This window comes from Schistocerca nitens, chromosome 8 (assembly GCF_023898315.1).
Source record: "Schistocerca nitens isolate TAMUIC-IGC-003100 chromosome 8, iqSchNite1.1, whole genome shotgun sequence".
NCBI classification, from domain to species: Eukaryota; Metazoa; Arthropoda; class Insecta; order Orthoptera; family Acrididae; genus Schistocerca; species Schistocerca nitens.
The window spans coordinates 256,449,023-256,476,605 of NC_064621.1; the positions used below are offsets into that span (position 1 = coordinate 256,449,023).

Here is a 27,583-nt window from a genome sequence, read left to right on the forward strand (position 1 = left end):
TTTATTTAAAAGATAATAATGCCACAACACTTGCAAAGGTCCAGATCACGCACAACCCATTGTCTCCGCACATCGCTCTCTCAGTACTTTCTAAGGAATGTACTCTTCAGGAACTTGTCGGCTTCCATAGACTTGTGATATGAAGGCAGCCGAATCCTTGGGCGTCCTCGTCCTGTTTGGACTGCTGGTATCTACGTCGTACAACCCGTACGATATCCTGCAGAGAGACGCGAAAAGACTTTGTAAGATAAGTTGTAATACATGAGACACTTACGCTCTTTGTCTCTCTCTCTCTCTCTCTCTCTCTCTCTCTCTCACACACACACACACACACACACACACACACACATACACATACTCACACACACGCATGCACGCACCGACTGACGCGCGCTCGCGAGTACTTGCGCGCGTGAACTAATCTTCATTTGACAGGTACGTTTGAAGCGCTAACAGCATAGCGTTTAAAAATAAATAGTAATACAGAGGAAGAGAGAGAAATAGAGACAAACAAACGGTATTTCAAATGGGATCAACTTCTTTTGGTAGACTAGCTGAAGTAGCATGATTATTTTCAATTGTGGCTGTCATAAGAACTCTTGTAGTTGTACAATGAAAGTATTACCTGAAACATAAACAAAGACCTGAAATGGTAACAAAAAAATGGCTCTGAGAAATATGGGATTTAACATCTGAGGTCATCAGTCCCCTAGTACTTAGGACTACTTAAACCTAGCTAACCTAAGGACATCACACACATCCATGCCCGAGACAGGATTCGAACCTGCGACCGTAGCAGCAGCGCGGTTCCGGACTGAAGCGCCTAGAACCGCTCGGCCACAGCGGCCGGCAAAACTGTAACATCATTTGATCTCAGCAGGGATGTCTTAAGATTGAAACTGTTCCTTGTCCGGTTGTCGGCTAGTAAAGTGTGCCACACTTTCCTCTTCCCATCTTACTTAATTTTACTTCTTAGGTTAAGAAATTTTTCCTCACTCAAATTGCTTTTTCACGCCAGATAGCTGTCGTTACTTCCATCTTTATTTGTTTTAAATTTAACTTAAATTGTGCATAGTCTCACCATTCCAGAACATTTCTCTCACATGTTTTTCCTTTGCACATCATCATCATTCTCTTGAAAAATTTTGCAATTTTATTCCATTGTACCGTTCTACAGGCTGTAACCATAATAAAAATTCACTGTTGTTTTTTTGTTCTTCTTCTGTTGATTCTATAGACCATTCCTTTTCCTGAATCCATAGGTATAATTTTCTTCTTTGTCGCCTCAGCACTCCTGTCAATATCAAATAGGAGAACGAGAATGCAGACTCTTCTTAATATTGAATAAAATATTTTTGGATGTTGGACTGTGTCATTGTTACTACTAAATCAGCTAAAGCGCCCACGTTTGGGCCAACCTGTCGCGATCTCTTCAAGGCGGTTCACTGCTGGGTAGTTGCCAATGTCTTCCTTCATATTCTGTCATTTTTCGTTATCTGATGGCTACCGACCTCACATATCTGAGAGGCTACAGATCAATTTGAAGAGGTTGGTTTGGAGCGGTGACTGTACGGTATGCTATTGCCTGTGCTACCCTGGTGGCTGTTTGGGAGACGACAGGTGGAAGGTAGCGTATACGCTTTCAGCTGCCTGTTCCACTCTGGTACGCGCCTAGCGGGCAGACTCTCGTTGGTGCTTGGAATGCAATAGAAATAGACAGCTCGTATCCAGGGGATGGTGCTTTCCTGCAGCGAGATCGTAAGGCCTCGCGGCAGTTCTCTCGCTGCCGCCGTGTACACTGCCAAACCGTGGTCAAGTGGCGGCGCCGGCCAGCCTACACACGCTGTCTGCCGTGTTGGAATCGCCGGCAGCCAGGCCACACGTAACAGAAGCCATCCTCCGTGTTCATTCTGTTATGACATTTAATTATTTCAGTAACAAGCTGCTGGAAAACCGTTTTGGAGTGTAATTATATGTCTTCGAAAGGGAGGTAAGTAGGAAACGACAAGTATTTTGGACAGGTCAGGAAAACTGCTGTTGAATCCTGTTGATGCCTTGGGCAGATTGAGGGAATATTTCGAAGAGTTGGTCAATGTAGGTGAAAATACGATCAGTAATGTTTCAGATTTCGATGTACAATGGGATAGGAATGATGATGGAAATAGGATCACATTTGAGGAAGTGGAGAAAATGGTCAGTAGATTGCAGTTCAATAAAGCGGCTGGGGTGGATGAAATTGAGTCGGAACTCATCAAATACAGTGGAATGTCAGGTCTTAAATGGCTACACAGGATAACTGAAATGGCGTGGGAGTCGGGACAGGTTCCATCAGACTGGACGAAAGCTGTAATCACACCAATCTTTAAACATGGAAACAGAAAAGATTGTACCAACTACAGAGGTATCTCTTTAATCAGCGTTGTGGGTAAAATCTTCTCAGGTATAGTTGAAAGGAAAGTGCGAGTATTAGTTGAGGACAAATTGGATGAAAATCAGTGAAGGTTTAGGCCTCTTAGAGTTTGTCAGGACCAGATCTTTAGCTTACGGCAAATAATGGAGAAGTGGAACAGGGATCTAGAAAAGGCATATGACCGGGTTCCTAGGAGGAAGTTATTGTCTGTTCTACGAGATTATGGAATAGGAGGCAAACTTTTGCAAGCAATTAAAGGTCTTTACATAGATAGTCAGGCAGCAGTTAGACTTGACGGTAAATTGAGTTCATGGTTCAGAGTAGTTTCGGGGGTTAGAGAAGGTTGCAACCTGTCTCCACTGTTGTTCATATTATTTATGGATCATTTGTTGAAAACAATAGACTGGCTGGGTGAGATTAAGATACGTGAACACAAAACAAGCAGTCTCGCATATGCGGATGACTTAGTTGTGATGGCAGATTCGATTGAAAGTTTGCATAGTAGTTTTTCAGAGCTCGATCAGAAATTTACGGACTATGGTATGAAGATTAGCATCTCCAAAACGAAAGTAATGTCATTGGGAAAGAGATATAAACGGATTGAGTGCCAAATAGGAGGAACAAAGTTAGAACAGGTGGACAGTTTCAAATACTTAGGATGCATATTCTTACGGGATAGCAACATAGTGAAAGAACTGGAAGCGAGGTCTAGCAAAGCTAATGCAATGAGCGCTCAGCTGCGATCTACTCTCTTCTGTAAGAAGGAAGTCAGTACCAAGACTAAGTTATCTGTGCACCGTTCAATCTTCGACCAACTTTGTTGTATGGGAGCGAATGCTGGGTGGATTCAGGTTACCTTACCAATAAGGTTGAGGTTACGGATATGAAAGTAGCTAGGATGATTGCAGGTACTAGTAGATGGGAACAATGGCAGGAGGGTGTCCACAATGAGGAATTCAAAGAAAAACTTGGAATGAACTCTATAGATGTAGCAGTCAGGGCGAACAGGCTTAGATGGTGGGGTCATGTTACACGCATGGGAGAAGCAAGGTTACCCAAGAGACTCATGGGTTCAGCAGTAGAGAGGGGAGGAGGAGTCGGGGTAGACCAAGGAGAAGGTACCTGTATTCGGTTAAGAATGATTTTGAAGTAATAGGCTTAACATCAGAAGAGGCACCAATGTTAGCACTGAATAGGGGATCATGGAGGAGTTTTATAAGGGGGACGATGCTCCAGACCGAACGCTAAAAGGCATAATCAGTCTTAAATGACGATGATGATGATGATGATGAGTAACCTCTCTTATTATCCGTTGCTGCATCCTCGGTTGCCGAGCAAGCACGCGAGGTTCTAGAAAATTGATAGGACTGCCACAGTCCTGGTTGTGTTCTGCTACAGCTGTACAGTTGACTTGTTGCTCTGTCCCAGTCATACGTAACGTTCATACTCCGGAACGCAAGTGCTAACGGGTCTCCCGGTTTCAGCAACATAGACTTCGTCGCATTCAAACTGAAGTCCGTTGACACTTGCATGTAAAGAGCATTCACGGAATCCTTAGAGGGCTTCAACAAGTCCCGGATACTGTGGCCACTCTGAAATAACGGTTTGATTCGTGCGCGGCGCAGGACCTTGCCTACACGGTCTCTGACGTCTCTCATGTTTTGTCTTCGCTGCGCCTCATAACTCGATGTATGTCTGCCTTGTTGTATCCATTCGCACGGAATGTTGTCTTCAGCTCGTCCAGCTCCTGTTATTTGTGGCTGGCGTTACTAATCCGGTGAGCTCCGGGCTCCAGCGCACGTAGCACAGCTTTATTTTGTCCTGGATGGTGGTGCGAATGTGCGTATAGGTATCTGTTGGTGTGCGTCGGCTTCCTGCAGACTTTAAGGCCTAGTTAGCCGCTAGATGTTCCGTTGACTCCCACGTCCAGGAAAAGAATCGCTCCGTCGTTTTCCATTTATAGCGTGAAGTTTAGGTTCTTGTGTAAGATCGTGAAGTGTTCATGAAATGTACGTAGTTATCCATCCCCACGCGGCCACATAACGATCGTGTCGTCCAAGTAATCAGCCAGCAGCGTGGGCGCAATGGCGCGGAATTTAGTGCTGTTTGTGGGAAGGCTTCCATGAACATGTCAACTGTCTGGGGGGTCTCCAGACACGCCTTCGGCCTGAAATCTCATTAACTGGAGTAGAACTGTCTACAGTGATGAGTCCCGCTTCGAAATCAGCCCCGATGACAAGAGAAGATCTGAGACAGAGTGGTGGGATACCAACCTGATAGTCGGCTGCTATACGGCCCGACAGCTAGGAGTGATGGTGCGGGATGCCATTTCACGTCAAGGCTGGGCCGCTTTGGTTGCCATTCACGGGTCCCTTACAGTACAGCGGTACGTCAACGATATCCAGCAGCCTGTTTCGTTGCCCTTCATGGCAAAGCATCCTGGGCTTACTGGGCTTAGAGTTCAACAATATAATAATCGCCCACACACGGCGAGAATTTCCACTGTTGGTCTTCGTGCTTGCCAAATTCTATCTAGACTAGCAAGTTTTCCGGTTCTTTCCCCAACTGAGAACGTTTGGAGCATTATGTGCTGAGCCCTCCAATTAGCTCAGGATTTTGACGAGCTAATGCGCCACTTGGATAGAATGTGACACAGTAGCCTTTAGGAGAACATCTAAGAACTTCATCAGTCAATGTGAAGCCGAATAACTGCTTGCATAAGAGCTAGAGGTGGAACAAGAAGTTACTGACTTGCTCGATTTGTGAAGCGTGAAGCTCTTTCTCTTGAATAAAGCATCCAGTATTTCTGTAATTGAACTCCTTTGTTTGTACGTGTAAACCAAATCTATTGATTCCCGTTCCATTCTTATAATTCCATCGTGGTGCCTCTTTTTTTTGTCTTCAAGTGTATCATTATTTCCTTGCCTTTGGCTCATTTTCCTTTCCTTGTCTATACAAATAATGAAGTTTTCGCCTTGAAATGATTTTAATTTTATTGACTTACTGTAATTTTCTGGAAAAAAAGTCTCGCTGCTTTCACTTCGTCATTGCCTCCCAGAATTTTGAATACTACTGCAGTAGGAAAAATAATATTGTCCGCTGGAATAGTTGTGCACAGTGTACATCCAAAAGTATGATATCCAGTGTACCGACAAATTCAGTCAAATGGTACCGCATTTGATGTCAGCAGTACAGTACTTAACAAGAAGTCAACGATTCAGGTAGTAGAGGGAGGAAAATCGGTATCAAGGCAGTCGCCTTTGTGCAGTGTTAGTGTGTGCGAGCGTGCCTGTACCGCAGACAGGAAACCGATACCATTAGTGATAGTAAGTGTTGTGTAAATGAACCACGACTGTGACAATGTTATGAATAAAGTCATCATGTGACGGAAAAGCAAAAATTGGTATGCACAAGGTAATGAGATTGACTGATCGTCAAATCGCCAAGAAGTTGAATTGTTCAAGTAAAGCGATTGATCATTTCATTACATTTGGCGGACTGTATGGACAGAACAGAACATGTGGACAAAGTAGGAAACTATCTGTGGCATTGAATCCGTTACTTTTAAGCAAATCAAGGGCCGGAAACCGTTATTATTCCGGACTTCTGGCTGATTTACAGGTACTAGGAACGGCATAAATGTTGTCGCATGACAAACATCTCGCGCTTAAGAAATGTTGCGGAAATCAGCAGCAACCTGCTCTAGCACCCAAATACAAACAGGATAGATTGCAGTTTGCAGAAAAACACATGTCATAGAGTTCAGAATGGGATAAACTGATTTCAGTTGTGAGAAGAAATTTAATTTAGATGGGCCGAATGGATTTCAGTATTATTAGTATGACCTGAGAACAGAGCAGCAGGCAAAGAATGAGCAGAAGCTTTGGCAAAGGAAATGTTATGATTTGGGCAGTCTTCTGCGCTATAGATAAATCACTCATTGCTTGGCTAAACACCGTAATAAACTCCAAATGTACACTGAGGTGCTAGAGATAGAACTGATTAGAATGTATGAGTATCTAGGGAACGAAAGTCTAATTTTTCAACAAGGTAATGCATCTGTGCATCTTTTTGTTACAACAAAAATGTGGTTTGGAAATAAAGAAATCGATGTCTTACTCTGTCGTGCATGAAGCTCGGTTCTGAATCCCGAGGAAAACCCTTGGGAAATACTTGTAAGGCATGTTTATCGCAATGGAAAGCAATTTGAGGCCGGATGTGAGCTCAAAAGAGCGATACAAGAAAAATGGGTGACAATTTCACTGCAAGAACTACAAACCATAACAAAATCAATTCCGTAATGAATTTTTGAGGTAATTAGAAAGAACGGATGTTAGACAAAATACTAACAAAGCAATAACACAACAGGACAGTGGCTGTCTTTATACCAGTTCCTTGAAACTGCACTCGCCTAATTTTGGTACTCGTGTTCTCGTGTTATGAAACAAACTACCTAATTCCGTCGTGACTGTCTCACATGTACGTATAAATTCGATACACGTACGCTTCAGCGTATTATTTCTTTCGTAGGAACCCTGCCTTTATACTAATTCCCACTCATATAGTTTATTTTCTTTCTCAACATACGACTATCTAGTAAACTTCATCTTATATCGCCTGGGATGTTTCCTAGGGGCGTTATCAGACATGAACATACTAAATTTTTGTGGCGGTTTGATTAAGACCGAGCTCTCTTAAAAGATAAATTAACTGTCTGTTTCCGAAATGCTATAAAATAACTTTTCTGATTACTTATTAAGTAAGTGAATCAAATTCTGCACAAAAAATGTATTTTCGACTTAGACTATATGCTGAATGGACAGTACAGCCCAGAGGTCAACACAGTTTTATTACAGGGAAAAGAGCATTCTGATCATTGGACACATTAATTATGGTAGATACTCACGTGAAACCATAACGCCATTCCAGAGTATCCATCAGACTCCATATCGTGTATCCAATCACTGGAATATTGTCAATATATATAGCTTCCAGTAGGGTTCCCATGTAACCCTGAAAACAATGCATTACATTGTTCATCAGAAAAATGAGTTCGGTGACTGTAAGAGAAATATTCGACAGGGGTAGCACACTTTACTTACGATGAAGTATTCGATCCTGTCCGTATCATTTAGTCCTCCTGAGTTCGACAGACCATTCTCTGTCACGAAAATTGGGTATCCAGGATACTCGTTAGCAACCCAATTCAGTAATTCTCGGAATCCCCAAGGATATCTCTGAAAGAAATAGAAACATACTACATCTTTTGATGATTTCTTCACACATATTCATCTCACACTGTTTCTCTAGCCGTAGTGTGATCCTCCCTCCTCCGAAACACTCACTAATAATAGCATATGGTTTCCAGTACATTCTAGTACTCCATTTTGTTTTGGTTATAACACGTGTGGCAAAAAACGATTGGTCTTAAAACCTGTTACTTGCTTCAGGCTTAATGTCAGTCATCTCTTTACATACGGGTATTAGTTTCATTGCTGCTATTACTTACGATAATAGATATGAGGGAGGATTGGAGACAACGAGAATTTCATTTTTATATGTGGAGGCGGGCCAATAATGTGTTTTCCCGCTTTTGTACTACAAATTTCATCCGGTGACTGTCATCTTTGGGTAAATGCCAATTATGTCAGAATAACTGTTTTCATAAATGCTGTTTCACTTGTACGGTGGTTCTGTAACACGGCCGTTGCTAACATTAAAGTTTATAGCTGAGCGGACGTGTGCAGAGGAATGGAATGGATCTTTTATATTCCTTACCTATAAGATAGGAGATAAATCACAATGTCCAAACTACCGAGGAATGTGTATACTAAGCTCCTCTTACAGACTGTGTGATAAAATTACAGATAAGAGATTGACACCAATATTGAAAATACGTACTATAGAGGTATATAATGGTTTTAGGAAAGGTACCGGGAGTCCACGTTCTGATCTTTTTACTTTGCCACAAGTAAATGAGAAAAGAAGAGAATTTAGACTGCCTAATTATTATGTTTTTATCAACAAGATGAAACGTAAAATGCTATAGGAATCACTAAACGAAACGGGAGTTCCTGCACCTCTAATTACGGCAATTCAGTGATTACACAAAAATAATAAAATAGGTATCGGTGCGTGATAATTGGACAGAATCTGCCGATACTAATCATGGAGTAATACAAGACTGCCCGCTGCCCCCTACATTCTGTGTTTACGTAGACGATATCACTCATAAATGGTTGATTATTTTAAGCGCTACATTAATAAGTGATAAATTTAATTTAATGGCGCTGGTATTTGTAGATGATCAGTTTATAACGCGGAAATCCGAAGAAAAGATTCAAATTGCAGTTAAGTGGCCACTAAATACGGAATGGGAATATGACCACTTAAAATAAAAGTGATGACATTTCAAATATTATTACCCATAAGTGCCATAATTGTTGAAGATGGACGAACAATTGAACAAGTAAGGAAGTGTAAATATATATGCTAAAAATTGTAAATTTCCCTAGTCAGATGTATGGTGGAGAATGTTGGGACCTAACATCAGATCAGTTACAACAAATCGTATCATAATAGACGTATCTACTCAGTTTTATAGCAGGATATTCATTACTAGAAATTAAAAGAAACACTTATGTTACACATTACATACATGTAGGATCCATCGCGATTATTGCTGAGATCTATTGACTGAACTGGAAAGACCATGTCCAACCATAGATATAATACAATATAAGCTAATAGGAAATAGATGCGCTGAACATCGTAGAAAGAGATGGCACGAACAATTGTGATACAGCACACACCAAAATGCCTAATCCTTAAAGACAACAATGATGACGATGATTAAGTTTTTCTCAAAAATCATTACAGGCTACGAGGCACGCTGTTATGTTTATGCCTCAGAAATCATGTAAAATTCAGAGTACAGCTTCAACCCCGCGACAAATGGCAGATAAACAGGCAGAACTAACGCAAAACAATGTTAATTTGATTTTGTAATATGAAGTTATTCTCAAAGATATCACAGTTAACCAAGATTACTACTTTCAAGTGTGAAAGTGATTGCTTACGGCACTGAGGAAAAATGAACGCCCTGCATAATGGCGATCAAAGGACGTGTCGCTCCTTAGCGACAACGTTATCGTCGAGTTCACAAATCGAAATGAAAGCAGTTTGGCAGTTACCCCACTCACCAGTTCTGCTCTACGTTCTATTCCTCTGATTTTTCCCACTTCCTTTAAATGAAGAAGAACGTTAAATGTAAGTGATTCTGGGCCGCAGAAGAGCCGGAAGACTGTAAAAACTGCTTCCATCACTACATGAGAGAGTTCAGCAATTGAGATTAGTCCCATGAAAAGTATTTTGAAGGAGACGCAGCTTCGTATATCCTCAGTGAAATACGAAATATTTAACTGAATAATGGTTGTTACTATCACGTTACTTTTTCTTTTTAAACACAATTACAAGCATCCTTTTCGAAAATATATGAGGAGGGTAAAACACTGAAATTCGTGCTGGCAGATACTATAGTGAGAAAAAGTAGTAGGGGCGGCAACAGACGTGAAAATGTAAAATTGGTCATGTGTCAGGTGAAGCCGTTACTTACAGATGAAATCATCAGGAAAAGACAGAGGGAAACCTCAAATTAGTGGAAAAAAACGAGATCTGTACAAGACTGTGTATGTAGTCATTGTATCTAAAGGGAAATCATAAATTGTGAAATTTTAATTCGCCTCTATGTTATAATGTTGTTTGAAATAGACATTAAAATATTTTTTTTAAATTTTATATTGGTGTCAGCATCATTATCGTTTAGAGCTCAGTATATTTTCTCCAGAACATATAAATGAAGTTGGTAAGGGTTCTAAGGCTGGAATTTAATTTGCCACGTTCTCGTTTGGCATTGAAGACGTAGCAACAGCGACGAATGAAGCCGTCTGCAGCCCGTGTAGTTGTTAGTAATTGAAGTTTACCTGTCACCGCTTATGTGTAAAACATGGTGAATACATGTTCACTACCAACTAACGTATTATGGTCACTTCTACTTACCCCACCAGTGACAGTGATGACGCCGGAGTCATATATTTTAGAAGGCTTAATGGGTATTTGTATTGAATACGCATAGTTCGTCCAGTAGTTATTCAGTCCTAGGAAGTCTGCCGAACCTGCAAAGAAATTACTGTCTCTAAGTCACCGAAACCCAAAACGAGTGTCAGCTAAAGGAAGTTCTTCGAAAAGTACGCACAGTGAATTTTTTCCTAGAATTTCACGAAACAATATTAGTAGTAATTTAAAATCAGTTACAAAACTACAGCAGTGTAGGTAAGACTAAACGAGAACTGCTTTATGCAACTATAAACCACAAGAAAATGTTTTTTGCAGATATGTTTTACCTTTGATTAACTGGAAACACGGGACAGTAATGTTATCTGACAGACTTTTTTTTTGTGTTTTATGTTGTCGCATCTGATTTTCAGTTGAGTTGTTATTTCCATCAACGTATACCGAAGAAAATACTATGAAATAGTTACTGCATGCAAATGTGGAAGCCGGTACTTTACACAGAATAAAGTGACACAATTTGAAATGATAGGTTTTGCTCAGCCACAAACATAAATATAATAAATTGGCAGCTAAAATGTAGATTTGAAAACTGCAAAGTGCTCTTGACAAGAGAATTCCCCAAAATTGACTTTGCACTTTTGATCTAAGGTCCACTTAAAACTACAATGTCCTTTGCGGTATAGAGGGACGTGCCAAAAGACGTGTAGTTACAGTAAGTTTATCCAATTACTGACGTAATATTCTACAAATTATGCATTATATCCAAAAACTGTCACTTTTATTCTACTTCTATTACCCACCGTGAAACGCTGGTTACGTAAGCTGTTTGTAGATACGTATTAGTATCTAGTAGTTTTTATACAGTATTTTGTTCAGTATACGTTGAAGGAAATAACAACCCAATTAAAAATCAGTTGGTTCTAAATGAGACCACTTGTGAATTTCAAGACTACATCGTCCACTTACCAAAGAACTTAGCTGAGGTGCTCACCTCTAATGTACTCGACCTCTTCCTGTGTGAAGGATGGCAGTCGTGAGCGCGGTCGTCCCTCAGCTGCGCTGTTCGCATCTATCCTCTGCCGCACCACAGCCGGGTAATCCCCCTCCTCACTGAAGATGGGATGTGCGAAAATACCAAACTGCAACACAGACGTTCTCAGCATTCATCTCACAGTTCTCACTATTCGTTGCTTTCTTACAGGTAATAGAAAGTCCTTCACAGGGTACAACATAGTATAATGACACTGCTTGTACTCCTAAGAAAATCAACAATCACCATAAAAAAATCTTTTGAAGTTGCAGTAGGACAAGCTGTATTCATACTCACCTGAAACTGTCGCGCTCTTTCACTTGCTTCTAAATCTTCTGTAGAATTCGAACGTGCTGCAAGCACGTCCATATTAATAGTTATTCCCACGCTACCTATAAAATATTTAAAAAAATGCAGAATGAGATTTTCACTCTGCAGCGAAGTGTGCGCTGATATGAAACTTCCTGACAGATTAAAACTGTATGCTGGACTGAGACTTGAATTCGTGACCACAGGAGGTTCGCAGAAAAGCTTCTGTGAAGTCTGTTAGGTAGGAGACGAGGGACGGACACCACTGAAGCTGTTAGGGCGGGTCGTGAGTCGTGATTGGGTAGCTCAGATGGTAGAGAACTTGCTCGCGAAACGCAAAAATCCCGAGTTCGCGTCTCGTTCCGGCATACAGTTTTAATCTGCCTGAAAGTTCCATTAAAATAAATGTCTTACATATAATTCAGTTATCATAAAATATCCAAAATTCCTCTCCTCTACGCATCAACAGCCTTTTTAGGAAATACTGTTGATAATGTAATCGTAAACAAACTACAAAATAACTGAATTACGAGATCATGCTGAAAAGTAATACCTCCGAATATTTTAAGTTAAAACTCTTGACACTTTTCAAACAGGACAAACGTTATTAACATTCTACATCATTATTCTTCAAGTCTATGTATTTATTTCTCAACATAGTCGAAGACGAACACACTTCTCCCAACGGATGACAATTTGTTGATACTATCACTGCAGAATTTTGTTGACGGAGCCACATCATCTCCGCCTGCAGCACTTCATCACCCTCAAAGTAAAGTTCTCGAAGGTGTTCTTTAAGTTTTGGAAGCAGATGAAAATCGAATGGGGCCAAGTAGAGATTGTATTGCTGAACGAGAGGGTGCTACATGTGTGGGCGAACTCTTAGAATCCGTGCTGTCGATTACAGCACGCTGCTTCTCATTCACGGACTGCCTTAGTTACCGCCATGTTACACGCTACAACTTGGAGCCCTCTAGCAGCAGAGAGTTACAACTTGCCTTAGCGAAGCGGAATAATCGACCGAATAATATACAAGACATCCTCTACCTATACTGAGAACAGAACAAAAAGATTGAAGACATTAGTTTTCAGAGCGCCCTAGTATCTGCACAAACGTGTTCGGTAACCAAAGTTTCCTGGTGGCTAATAGAAACAGAATAAAAGTGATAATTTAAGAAAGTAATGTATAATTTATAAAACACCTCGTTAGCAACTGAAGGAACATTATTCATCTTCAAAGACTGAAATATACGGTGTAAATGGCCTACAAGTGAGGAACTCGAAGGCCTTTTTACTATTAAATATAATAATTTCAGGTCTTAACACGTTGTGAGAGAAGCTGATTTTATTGTGCTTTCCGTGGAGTCCACATTACCGCGTGTAGGTGACCACTTGACCTGCGTTCAGTTAATGTACTACGTATAATCCTGCGCGGAATAATGCGCCTGCTGGGCAGCAACCCATCCGACAGCCGCCTCGTGTTGGCCACCTAAATCGCAGGCGTTACCGTCTAATAAATTCGCGCGACAACTGTCGTTGAGTGGAATAAGAAAAAAAAATATAAGTACACCATTTGGCAGTTGTTTAGTTGGCGTATAAACAGAAGTGGTACGGTAATGAGTGATCCTCCAAGAGACGACCAGACAGAGAAAGCCACACATGCATTAAGAGAGGCTAGTTTTACAGCGATTATTTTCAACATCCTATGTTGCCCATTGTTGCAAAAACGTCACGAGGAGAAGACAGTGATTAACCGAGGGCGTTATTTGTACCACGCAAACGTAGCCGTGTAAAGCGACTGCCATCATCCGACACTGATAATTCGTTTGATCCTCTAAGCAACCAGCTAAACGCTGTGTATTTTACAAGTAGCCAAGGTGCCAAAGTGAGTGCTGAAAACGTGCAAAAGTGTAACTAAGACGAATAGTTTTATGGGATTATTGTCAGAGATGAAATATTTGAAATCATCAGTGACACAAACAAATTTATGCTACGCGAACGACAGTGGTTTCGAAACCTATGATTCAAAGTGTGTCAAGAAACAAAGATGAAATAAAGTGGCATTTAGGACTGGTTTTCAGGAAGGGATTGGGGAAACTTCTATCCATACATTTATGTTGGTCCAAGGATGCACTGTTTATTCAGACATGCCCATGGAAATTACTGAACACTGATTATTTCGAAATTCTTTTGAGAATGCTACTTCTCGTAGGAAATACAAAAATTGGTGATTCGGGTCGTCTCTCAAAAGTTCAGTTCATCATCGACGAATTGATCAAAAATTTAAAAAGAATATTAGTATCCTGCCGAAATATTATGTACCGTTGAATCTCCGATACTTTTCAGAGGACAAATTATCCTGAGGCAATATTTGAAACAAAAGAAGAGCAACTATGGCATTAAAATGTTTAAATTGTGCTGCAGTAATGGGTACTGCTACAGTCTTCAAATTTACACTGGCAAAGGACTTGATAAAGAAAATAACGCACCAGCAAATTCTGTGATGAATTTGTGTCAAGATGTACTCAGGAAAAGCCATGTATTACGTACTGATAACTGGTATACCAGTGTAGATTTGACAAGCAGACTCATCAGAAAGGACACATATTTGGGCGGTTTCTTTCGAATTAATCGTTAAGAATTTCCCAAGGATGTTGTAACGAACAAACTGAAACGTGATTGCGAAAGAGAATTGCCAAAGAGTTAGGGTCCTGAAATGGAAAGACAAAAGAGACGTCTTGGTTTTTTCCACTAAACGTTCGAGTGAAATGGAAAACGTCACTACCAAAAGAGAGGTTTATCGATAACCAAGAATTTTTACTGAATATTATAAGGGAAAAACCACTGTTGACATTTCTGATCAGATGAGTGCATATTACAGTCCATTGAGAAATTTACGCCGAATCAGGGACTGGCAGAGCCGAAGGGGAAATTGATTAAAACTCAGATACAGACACTTCGAGCAGAGGGTCAAGGCAGTTAGAGCGAATAGTAGTAGAGGACAGATAGGTCAGGCAGGTCGTAGTGGAAGTAGAGAGGTAGCAGTATTAGGAGCGACAGACAAAGTTATTAGCGGAGCAGGAGTGAGCAAAGTTATCTACAGTAGTTGGGAACCGTAGATGGAATTCTAGCTGTGTTGCTGAGGACTCCTTCGTGTCGTGTGGTTAGCATAGGCGCAGTCAGTGTTGACAGGTTCTTCTAACAGACTGAACGGTGCTAGTTCGCCACTGTGTCTGTGTAAAGACTTGGTCTTTGGTGAAACAGCTCATTTAGAGCAAATGCACACTAGGCTGAAGGTATTCTCTGAATAAAGGTGAAAGTTGTAAAACACCTGATATTCGTTATTCAGTACTATTTACAACAAGTTAATTTTAGCAACGAAGTCAGGTTAGGACTCCCTGTCAGTTAGGCCATCTAAGTACTCCCTTTCTCCCCGATCTCCGTCGCCCAACCCCAAGCAACATTCACGTTTGGGACGCGACAGATTGCCAATGGGAAAACGTGATACTCCTCTTCAGTCCCTGTCGGCTGAGATCTATTTTACTGTTATTGCGTTGTGTCACATGGCAGCGAATAGTATATCGTTCCTTGTAGAGACTTTGGACAGTTGAAGCACCAAAAATGGGTAACATCATTAACAGTGGTGTTACGAGTTCCTTTCTGGTGAACTCATATCTCCACGTCGACCCATACTAATGCACTGGCTCCATACATTCGACTGTTTTTGAGAAAACGACAGTCAACGTTTTCAACATACTTTATGTGCCCTTTAGCACGCAAGTGTCCATCGGAAGTGCTGGTACAGTGGCTAGCGTCGCGACTTCAGTTTTGCGCCCGTATTGGGAACAGGATTAATGTTTTTATTTAATTATTTTTTATATATCTAACCAAGTCCATAGAACATTACTGCACGAGTGTGTAGCATAATAAACGGATAAGAAAAAATTGAAACTGTTTCCGGTGAACTTCTTGTTCCGCGCCTTTCGGTAATATTGGTGGTGTTGCGTACTTGCTCCCGAGAAGCTAATTCCGATCGGCCACCAAGTACGCCAGCTTATTCCCGCAGCCTGCAAGGAGGGTCTCCTGCAGCCTGCAAGGAGGGTCTCGTATGCAGTCTATTCTGACCTACCCAGCTGGTTCTGTCTTCTTCAGGGGAATCAGTAAGGGAAACACATTGTTCCCGAATTGGTTCTCAAAGTCAAAATACAGCAATAAACCATACACACATGCTATAATAAATGTGTGAAACTTATTGCGAAACCCAGTTGTAAATTTACAGTTAACATCTCTCTATCCCATATCTTGATAAAAACACTCACATAGTAGCCTCCTAAGGACATACATAGAAAAAATGTTCAGATGTGTGTGAATACCTAAGGGATGAAACTGCTAAAGTCATCGGTCCTTTGACATTACGTGAACTAACTTAAACTAACTTAAGCTAAGAACAGCACACACACACACCCATGTCCGAGGGAGGACTCGAATCTCAGGCAGGAGGGGCCGCGCAGTCCGTGACATGGCGCCTCAAACCGCGCGGCCACTCCGCACCGCGACATACATAGATAAATGAAAAAGAGAAAAGAAAAAAAAAAAACAATGGTATGATTTCGAAAACAGGGCGCGAAACTATGAAGACGCGACGGTAACCGCTGGGTCACCACTTTGGCTGAAATTAATATGTACTAAAGGAGACATAAAGTTCCTCGGAAACTTTGACTGTCGATTTCTCACAAACGGTCGATTATCTACAGATAAGCCGACACACGTGTTCACTTATTTGGCCCCTTCTTTCACTGAGCGAAGTTAATGGAAAACCGGATTATGGCTTTTGCCGTATTCTCCTCGTCAGCGGTGGAGGTTACATGACCCCACGGTGCTAAAACGTTCCAAAACGACCAGTGTGCTCTGTTGTGGGGGTGAATAATATTGTTTCCTATGAAAAAAGTAACTGATCGCACGTACATATTCTAAAAGATTGACAACTGAGAAAAGAAGAAGCATTAAAAGCCGTTTCAAGTTATGTGAAGCGGGGATGTAGCACTGACCGTTCTGTGTGGCTCTGTACTCTTCGTCGTACAGGTGCCAGACCCGTGCGTGGGACTTGATGACGGTGTGTGTGGCCAGGTAGTCGCCGATGCCCGGAGCAGTCTGTGCAGGCGCCACCAGCGGGTACGAATACCCGTTCACGAAGACGGAGGGCTCGTTGAAGGTGATCCACCATTTCACCTGAGAAAATACAAGGAGACCTCACCCTACGTCCCTGTGAGGCGACTGGAAAAATTTCTTTTGTAACTGTCACTCACCCTGTCACCGAAGGTCTCGAAGAGTAGCCGGGCATACTCCACGAAGTAGTCAGCCATCAATTCATTGGCCCAGCCACCAATGTATTGCAACGCTTGTGGAAGATCCCAGTGGTACATTGTCACCTGAAGTCAACGTACCAACAAAATCAGGAAATTTGTCTGTGAGCTGGTAGAAATTTCAGAATATCTTGTTCTTTTTGTTGCTTTCAGGCCTGTCTTCCACAGTTGCAATTTTACAAGCAATATTAGATTTATACAGGTTTTTTTGTGATTGTGATAAAAGTCTTATATAAATCACACGCGATTCGCTTTATTTTAAAGCATCTTCAATTACCACCTCGTGTACTTTGATTTGATGTTGCAGAATACTATAGCCGTAAAAGACGATGTTTATTCTACATTACTTGCAAATTTTAGACGTTTATGGTACTCACGGGCAAACGTCTCACATATCTTGACCGGATCTAACATGATGATCTGCGTAAAATACACTGATCACATCGAAACGTACTACCATTCGTTGCTACGATAATTCTTCGTTATTGCTACCAATTTCGATTGAAACGCATCATTATTGGACACAGGAAGATTTTCAGTTACAGTATTTGTGAAGGTATCTACCTACAAATCACCTTCAGTGCCACTCAAGTGAGTGTCACGGTTTATTTCTCTCCTACCTCCCGTCTTCCAAATATAAGTTGCCGTCACACTCACTTTTAACGGCTCAAAGATGGCTAAGACCACAAAAACTATTCAAATGTATTGTTATTACCATATTAAAACAATTTATATAATTTGTTTACATTAATCCTCAATACATTCTTTTCGCAGCCGGCCGTTATGGCCGAGTGGTTCTAGGCACTTCTGTTCAGAACCGCTCTGCCGCTACGATCGCAGGTTCGAATCCTGCCTCGGGCATGGATGTGTGTGATGTCCTTAGGTTACTTAGGTTTCAGTAGTTCTGAGTCTAGGGGATCGGTGACCTCAGATGTTAAGTCACGCAGTGCTTAGACCCACATTCTTTTCACACAACTTCCAAAAAATTTAGATTCAGATAAATACGTAATTCGAAAAGATTTTGGCAAAACTTGGAAAATTATCTGTCACACATTTGTTTTAAGAACTACAATAGCTAGAAATTCAAATGTGCACCTACAAGTTTCATTACCTCACATACAATGGGACTGTATCAACTTCCATTCGCCGATTTGATTCATATTTAGAGGCTGTGCATGGCACGATTAAGACTTCAGCGTATATAAATAGAAACACACAGCTCTGAACCGTTTTCGAGAAAATCGAGTTTGAAAATTTTACATGTGCTTACGTACTTCGTATTATCTATAGTAACGAAGGATTTGCGAGCCAAACGAGTAAGCGTTTAGTTCTGCAAGCACGAGGTCTGTGGATCAAATCTCGCTTCTACCACTTACTTTCTGTTCCATTCCCACTTAATGCTAACAACATATACGTCGCGAAATTGTGTGATGACCGAACACCGCTAACGAATGTAACCCAAGTCTGTTTTGTAGTAGATACGTTGAGAAATACATGTAAAGTTTCGGCATTCATTAGAGGTGCTGTATGTCGCAGTAATTCTTATTTGCTGTGATCAGTATCATTATGATTCGTACAGTGCTCCACGGGTTACACACACCATACTTGTGACATGTGTAGATAAAATAATATAAACAGAATGACTATACTGATTTGATGGAAAGTTCTTGTTTATACGTTTTTTTCCAGTCTCACTACGAAAAGTTCGTGCTTCGTTTTTTTCAGGATAAAGGTTATAAGGATAATAAATGAATGATTCAGTCATAACAGTTCGCACACTGTCAGTTACGTGGGAAGTTCACGCAGGGATATTCGACACAAGGACCTTGCGCCGTTGAAGATAACTGTTTAAGACTCTCGGATACGTGCTGATTTGCATTAGCAATGATAAAAAATATAAAAATTCGTGTAAAATTTTCAAAGTAGATTTTCTCGATAACGGTTGGGACCTGAATCTTCCTGTTTACATATGTTGAAATCGTAGTCGTGCCCTAACATCCTATCATTACGAAACAAATGGGGGGGGGGGAGTTCATAAGGCCTCTCCTTATTAGCTCTACGTCCGTGATCATAGATCTGCAGACTGTTGCTATGTGAGCAAATAAATGTAACTGTATAACTTACTGTCATTTCCACCTACGTTCGGTTAAGTCCGTCTTTCGGTTACTTTACGTAGCGGAGCATCTTTCTTTTTCTGTCTTGACTTCCCTCAAATTACCGTTCTTTTCGAGAAACACTATTGAAAAAATTTAGTGAACCTGCGTTTGAAGCTGACTGACGAACGATTCTACTGCCTCCATCATACATTGCTCCTGAGGACCACAAGGATATAAGAAATTAAGGCTCATACGGACGCGTATAGACAGTCGCTTTTCCTTCACTCTGAAAGGAAATGACTAGTAGCGGTACAGGGTACCCCCAGCCACGCACTGAACAGTGTCTTGCAGAGTCTCTATGTAGATGTAGATGTTACACCTATGGATTCATGAAACGTGACAGACTGGTTGTTGGTGCAGGTACAGTTAGCCTGTGATTGTCCTCCTCTTCCTTGCCCCAATCTTTTCCACATCCAGTCAGGTCGGATACAAATTAACGCGGGTCAACCCACAGGAAAGCAACTAAACGGTACCCAGTATTCAACGACTCTTGCAGTTATTTAGAGGTTCTCACTCGTTTCGAGACTCTTGGCCCTCCCCACACTGCATTCTGAAGGGAGATTATTTATGTATTTTTAAACACGCCTTCGAAAAGCTCAGGCTATGGTCTGCTAATATGCAGAGAGCTATTATTTTGGTCCTCTGTGATAAGTATCGGCTGATCCAAAGGCAACAGAAGTGAAACCCAAGTAATTAGAGAAGTGTTAAACGAAACATAGCTTTTTTCACAGGTGATTTATACTAGTCTCCGTTTACTACAATCCTCTTTTAACCGGCCCATGCTCGCTTGTTTGCCAAGCAGGCAAGATGCCGCACGGTATGAGCAGATTGGGCAGGCTGCTCAACTCACATCCGAGCCAAGCTGTGCCCAACTCAAGCAGGACGGACGAATTTTGATTTCCTGCCGTCTTCTCACTGTGCTACTCAATATGGTAGTTTATTCTGTACGCTTTCACTGTATTGTTATGCGTGGGTTTCGGAAGCCGATGAAAATTCTTGTTTCACCTGAAAATCACAAGACGGGGCGCAGTAATATTAATTTTGAGACATTGTAGGCCAGAAAATGGTAAATTTATCTTTTTTTTTTTAGTTTTAATCACATGTCGAGCTTTTCCATCTATTTCGATATGAAAGGTTTGCTCAGGAACTTCACCCTCTTCTAAATACTACTGGCTATTCTCAGATCGAACTATCATCAGGTCATATCTAGTAGATGTTTTCAGCAGTAAGCAGAACCAACTGTGAAAGTAGAGATCCTTTTCACTAAAGAACATGAAAATTTCTATTACACTGCAACGCACACTACAGTAAGTTTTGAAAGTCTAGTCTCTGTAACCTTAGTGTTATTCAGCCTAATGTGATCCCAACTACGTCATATTTAATAATTTTTTCTAGGATGTGTATTTCTGTTTCGTTAATTTTTTCTTCGTGGCCAAGATAATTCACTCTAAATTCCGCAAATGCATTTTAGCAAATACAAAGTTCATTTTTCACACAATGCTAATCTAAAAAGTAGATGTCTGAAAGAAGCAGCTTTTCATTCATACTAAGCTTTCTTCGTACTACGATGCATACCACCAGAATGTAGTTCTTATGAACACAGAGTCACACTTGTTTCCTGTTTCAATCAATCTTTGCCTAAATTTAGAAAGCCTGGTAAATGGTCTCAAGTCCTTAGCACACATTTCTACACACTTGACAGCACGTCAGTCTTTCTTCTCATACGCAATATTTGTGTAGTGATGAAAATGCTTATCAAATTTACAAGCATGTAACAACCTCAATGTTCTTGAATGTCTGCTTAATAACTTTTTACACTGTTTTGTTGCAAGACACCTAGCGATTTACTTAAAGTTGTCTCATAAAAGCATGAAAACCTTTCCCCTGCTGGACTTGAGGTCTGTTTCGTGACTGATATATGGTCCTCAATTATTAATTTCTCCTCAGTCTAAGTTTTGCTGCTCCCACCGTTATGGTAAATGGCCTTTAGTGGGACTACCTACGCAAACATATACGTGGCTAGTCACGCTGGATTGATAACGCAACCTGTTGCCGGGTGCAACTGGTTGAACGGGCCACGTGAAGCTTTCCTAGCTTGCGAAAAGCAAAGTTTGCCTGGTTTAACTACTCTGCTTCAGTACACATACAATGTTGTATGGTTGAGGCGGAGAAAGGGGCAAGCAGGCTGTAGCAGCATTTCACACATCTGATTATAGCCAATATCTACAAGTCTCTGTTACGTACATTGTCGTCCGACGGTTACCGCTAGTCCGTCGTTCCCCTTCACTGTATGTTTCCAATGTTTCCATGTTATACTCGGCCTCCTCCATCTACGACTTTTAGAGGGGAGCCCATTCCATATCTCTACATGTCACGTCTCCTCCATTTTTCTAAGATTTCCACACTACAGCTGCTTATTCCACTCTATTCTGTGACTTATACTCTGCAGTTTCCTCAAAAACATGGTTCAAATGGCTCTGAGCACTATGGGACTTACGATCTGAGATCATCAGTCCCCTAGAACTTAGAATTACTTGAACCTAACTGACCTAAGGACATCACACACATCCATACCCGAGGCAGGTTCCGGACTGAGCGCCTAGAACCGCTAGACCACCGCGGCCGGCTTTCCTGGCCTCAGTGGACATAGATAGAAGGGGCTAAATTAAAGATATACATTCATGTGTTTGGTTAATAACTGTATGGATACAACAATCTCATACTCAAGGAATGAGTGTAGGGGGAGTAGATGCAGGAATCGAAGACCGAGGTCCTGGGGAAGGTGATTTGCTGTTGCCTTCCTCCGACCTGTTATGAACTGTCAAGCGTGTGTTTGTGTCATGTGGATGACTGCGATGAGTACTTTTACACTGTAGTGTGTGGTTTCTGTTGTAATGGATGAAAAGCACCAAGGGGCCAGCCTAGTGTAATGTCCCCATCCGACTGACAGATCACCGTCAACAGTGCCACAGGCCCTCACACGGCAGAGAGGTATGGAATTAAATCCAGGACATCGACACAAAAGCTGGTGATCATAAACTTTGCGCCACCACTTCTCGCCCCTGAAAGGCCAAATACTGGGAGTGAATATCTTCTTCACCCCCAGGATTCGAACCGGATTACCTCACAGTCCAGCACCAGCACATAGGCGTGCGTCAGCGACCATGGCTACGGAGACGGGTTGATAGCAGTATTTGATCCATTCTAATTAATAGTGAAAATTTACGTGGGTGAGAGTATGCAGTATTTGAAACAAAAACGTTCCAGTAGTTATGGGTCTGCTCATGTAAGTTCCGTTAGTGGCTGTTGTTGACTTCAGCATGGAACATTACGCTGGTTAGTACAGATGTATCTGAAATTTAGACTCTTCGATTACGTAGCTGTCTAACTGGCCTCAGTTTTCTTCCTCGAGAAGAAATACGGTACTGCTTGAGCACATCATACGTTACCGTTCACTGTACCTTGGTACCTGTTAAAAAAGGTGTTCCATGTGTTGCCCTGCCATTTGGATGCAACAATGCGCCCGTCTAAGAAGTGAGATACGAATTGTTTTTTACACGTACAGCTGCTTCACTCCATGTGAATCAGCAAGAGCGTTGTAAACTCCACTTTTGTAATAAACCCAAACTTAAAAAAGAAATCAGAGGATTGAGGTCAGGTGATCTTCAAGGCCCAGGTTCACGCCCTGCTGCCGACGTATCCATCACTGATCATTCCGGTGCGTTAGGTGGCGTCTTACATCGACAGCAAAATCTGTTGTTGCGCCATCTTGGATGTAACACATTCCTCAGCCATGAGCCTCCCGTGGAATCTAAATCCAGTTACATGGGATTTCATCGAAAAGTTTAAATTTTAAATCAGTTTGCCCGACTAGGACAAAACTTGATATCGGAGGCAGTGGTGGCTCGTAAACACACATTCGGAATTATCTCGGCAACATCCTCTGCAAATCAGTGCCACCGGTACATTTTGCTTCTATTATGGTGTGCTTTTACCCACACAGTTTACTCTGTTAGCTAAAGCCTGACATTACATCGGTCCAATTCAGTGACCAGGTTATGCGGTGAGAGTAAGTGGCAATAAATAAAAGAAAATAGAATTAGAAGATCAGATAGAAAAAATTGATCGAAAAGGCAATGTTTATGGGACGGAGAGTTCAATTTGTCCGTTGTACCAAACCCTGAGATATTTCTTCAAAATGCTCCAGTTTCCGAACTATGATTATGGAAGAGACTCTATATAAGAGATGTGTAATGTAAGACAGAAGTTTCAAATGAATGTTATCAGATATTCATCTGTTTGTAGCAAGTACTCACGACAGGCTGAATTCCGTTAGCGAGCAGCTCGTTGATGAGGTTGTTGTAGTAGTCGATACCAGCCTGGTTGATGACGTCGAGGTCCCCGTTCGGCAGGACACGTGACCAGGAGATCGAGAACCGGTACACGTCCGCCTGTTGAAGCACAGTGTAAGAAGATCTCGTAGCAACAATATTATATATTGAGTATGTAGATTGATATATTCCACTAGATTACTCATTAATTATTATGCATTAAGATAGAACACTATCATAAGTGGATTTTTTACAGCAAAATAAAAAAAAGCTTCTATTGATTAAAAGAAGGTATTCAAGTTCTAAACACAATCCACTAGAAGGTCTTAACTTCTCACACTGCACCAACGCAGTTCAGTTGTAAAAAAAAGGTCCGATTACAGATCTCGCAGTAATGACACAGCTTTCTAATAAAGTGCCAGAACGTCTAAGTACTGCAAAGGACGTACGCTCCCCGCTTGGCATGCAAGAGTGTGGAAAACCCCTTTTGTGTGCAATCAAAGGTACTTTGGAACTGAGGTGAGATAGTCATCTGGCATTATTGGCCAGGAGATCCCAGATCGACGGCCTCGGGCGAGTATTTCTACTTGACGCCACATCTGCGACTTGCACGTATATGAAACTGAGAAGAAATGGTGAAGGTCCCAGTCACCGAGGAAGATCTCCGACCCAGCCGGGAATCGTACTTGGGACACTGCGTTCAATAGACAGCGAAACAAAAAGATCACGGACTGCGCACTAAATTGGAACTCCTTAAAGAAACATCGACATTCGACCTAAAGAATCCAAATTTGGGCAACATATGCGTAGCATTAGTAGGAGATGATGGGCAGGGACGAAGAAACCATGAGAACAGATTTTGCGATACTATGAGTTCATGAATTTTCACTCATTACTATTCTGGAATGTAGGGAGAGGTCATAAAGATTCAGAATACAGAAACAAACTTAAGAGAAGTGAATGATTGAATCGGACAATTTCTACCCTCTGAATGCTAAATAAAGCAAGTGTTGCCTAATCTTCTGTTGTATAACACACGTCTGAGCGACCCACCTACCTTTGGCGACGGTCGGCAGACGTCACAGCTCTACCGTTGCGCGGTTACCAATAAACCAATGGTCGCTTTCGGCGAGATAAACAGAAACTAGTTGTGTCTTTGTAGCCCTGAAGACGTCTGATGTAGTAGGAGACGAAGTTCACCCAAAGCAAGATGCGTTAGACCATAGCGTAACACGGAAGTAACGAGTGTCACCCAAGATATAAATACCGCCCGTGAAAGCTTGCACTGTATGAACAGAAACGAAAATGTGCAGCAATTTGAATATGTCTTCAAATGTTTGTATCATTCGAGAGATGAGACATAAATACAGATAGCTAGTGATGACGAAAATGCATTTCCGAAAGTAATGCTAGATGCGATGCACAATGCAATTATGGGTCTGGAAAAGTGAGAGACAGTTATGGTGTAATGGAAATGGTGAAATCTGGAAGAAAAGTAATAATAAATGAGACAATGCTATAATTTACAGAAAGCCTTCTGGGTAGGACCATTTCTCAAAACTGGTATAACGCCGTAGATGTTCTAGAAGAAACAAAAGCGCTACAAATCCTAACTGGCACAGGGATGTTAATCAGTTAAAACATGTAGTCATAGATGGAAAGTAGCTCCAGATACAAGATTCAACGAATTCTCGAGGACGCTCGCTAATAATACGATAGTTATAATCTCCTGAAAAAGGGCACTGGTTGCCTGAAAACGGTAAAATAATAAAATTCCTTATTTTCAGCTAGTTGCTGATTATTTCAAAAACTTTTCGAACGTTTGAGGGTAATAGTCAAAGAAAATTGTAATAATTATAAAAATCCGCCTCGATTGCATAAAGTACCTGGTGTTTACCTAGGTTCCAGCGTGGGTAACCACGCCTTCTTCAGAACAATTTTATAAAACATCTTGCCTAAATGGGCATAGTCAAAGGCTAAAATAAAGACCTACAGGGGCAGGACCCCATAAAATTTTTTTACAAGTACATGTAAATATGTACCCCAGTTCGGTGGAGAGCCTGTGACCATCGTACGTTCGCTGGGGCAAGGCAGCACACACAGAGATAAGTAATATTATTGACTTGGTACATATGTACTATGTATTTGTAGAAATTTTTTATGGGGTCTTGCTCCTGTAGGTGTTTATTTTAGCCTTTGACTATGCCCATTTAGGCAAGCTGTTTTATAAAATTGTTCTCAAGGAGGTGTGGTTACCCACGCTGAAACCTAGGTACTTTATGCAATCGAGGTGGATTTTTGTAATTATTTCGATACTTACGATTGCTGTCGCGCTGCAATGCTGAAAGTTCTTAAAGAAAATTGTAGATGGAAAACTAATATTAAATGGAGAAACAAGTGCAGACGACGGGATACAACAAATCTTTTGTTATACCAACGGGAGGAACTGTCCAGCGTCATGAAAGAAAGTTACTAATTAGGTAGTAGATGTGGTGAGGTATGAGTCTTACACCACACTAAATACTTAAAATTATAAAACATGAATCACTTGTAGTTGACTATGTAGGGACAACATACAAGACGTATGAAACAAGAGGTAAACGATCATGTCGCCAGAAATTTATTTTTATTTCTATACTGAATAAAGGACAACTGCTGAAATATAAAAACTCTCATATGGTGAGGTTACACTTAAGTTCGGAATGATATGTGTACTATTTCGAGATCACCTCTATGTTTGGGGTGTTCTGTGATGAACCCAATGTGGTGAAGTTAGTGTAGTTGTGCCTGTTTCCTATTCATTGAAAGTAGTACCTTGGGTGGTCACATAATTTTCTCTTTGTGAACTCTAATATAAATATGTGGGTGATTTCGGATCTTGCGTCAATGTTTAAAAGGTGTTTCTCTATTTGCTCTATAATCTTTCTCTCGCATGAAAATGGACGTATTAACTAATATCTTTGAAAGCTACTTTCCCTCTCTCTGTCTCTCATTTTTGATATTTGTCTCTTACAATGTAAGACGTTAGCTTGAAGTAAAGCAAAAGTAGTTCCATTACCACGGTTCTGACTTAAGTTTTGAGGAAGTGTTCCTTAGCTATGAGACAAATTTGTTACCAGTTCGGGATCCTTCTGTCTTATCACACGGTCACTGGGTGATTTCTGAAGTGAGTCACAACCGGATCTCAAACAGTCAGTTCTCCTTCTTAGAATGCAGTATGAAAAGTAAAAGATAATGAGATTTGTTTGCGGATCTCATTAACATTTCAGTGCATATTTTTGGTGTCTTACTGCCAATGGTATGAGCAACATTGTTTCATATTTCCCATGTAACATATGAGTATGTCGATAGTTACTTTTCCGCAAACATATGTTCATGAATTAAGACACCAAAACCATTGACGCATTGACGCATGATACGAATCGGTGAATACGTATGTCGCTTTGGATCTCTAGTTGTATCAAAAGTCACTGAACCTCCCTTTTGCGTAAATATACTCACGTTTAACGCCTTCAGCATCTGCACGTCCTCCTTGTATTTGTGATAAGAATCACAAGCTACATCTCCATTGTCACCTTCGGCAGTCAGTTCCGGGTTGTTGTGGAAAAAGACATCCTGAATGCTTTCTCCTTTACCTACAAATGGATAAAAATTGCTCATGAAAAGTAAAATCGGCATTCTACCGAACGAGACCACGAAAATCGTCGCTTACTTGGGTGTCCTGCTCGCAGTTGGAGAGATGCAGAATACAGAAAAATCAACCTGAACTTACCGTCCGCATTCCAGCCACCTTCGACCTGATAGGCTGCCGTGGCAGTGCCCAACAAGAAACCCTCCGGGAACTGTCTGGGATTGGTCTGTGCTGACGCTACTGTCAGCACGACCGAAAGGACAATCAGCAATGTCAGCAT

At 41.2% G+C, this 27,583-nt stretch overlaps 1 protein-coding gene across 1 annotated transcript; it reads right to left on the bottom strand.

Annotated features, from left to right (window-relative positions):
* On the bottom strand, nt 1–27,583 carry LOC126199263 (myrosinase 1-like). Its single transcript, XM_049936066.1, has 11 exons — nt 27,445–27,583; nt 27,174–27,307; nt 23,658–23,792; nt 17,129–17,251; nt 16,871–17,051; nt 11,811–11,905; nt 11,475–11,622; nt 10,469–10,584; nt 7,513–7,647; nt 7,317–7,423; nt 1–217 (listed from the first exon to the last, which is right to left on the bottom strand). The coding sequence occupies exons 1-11, from the start codon at nt 27,581–27,583 to the stop codon at nt 91–93; spliced, it is 1,440 nt and encodes a 479-aa protein (XP_049792023.1). The 3' UTR covers nt 1–90.

Excerpts from the sequence above, each read along its gene's own strand:
- LOC126199263 (XM_049936066.1), bottom strand. The coding sequence starts at position 27,583 with ATGCTGACATTGCTGATTGTCCTTTCGGTCGTGCTGACAGTAGCGTCA. Across the intron at positions 23,793-27,173 it reads AGATGCTGAAGGCGTTAAAC|GCGGACGTGTACCGGTTCTC; the intron begins GTGAGTATATTT and ends GTGCTTCAACAG. Across the intron at positions 7,648-10,468 it reads TCATCACTGTCACTGGTGGG|AGATATCCTTGGGGATTCCG; the intron begins GTAAGTAGAAGT and ends TATTTCTTTCAG.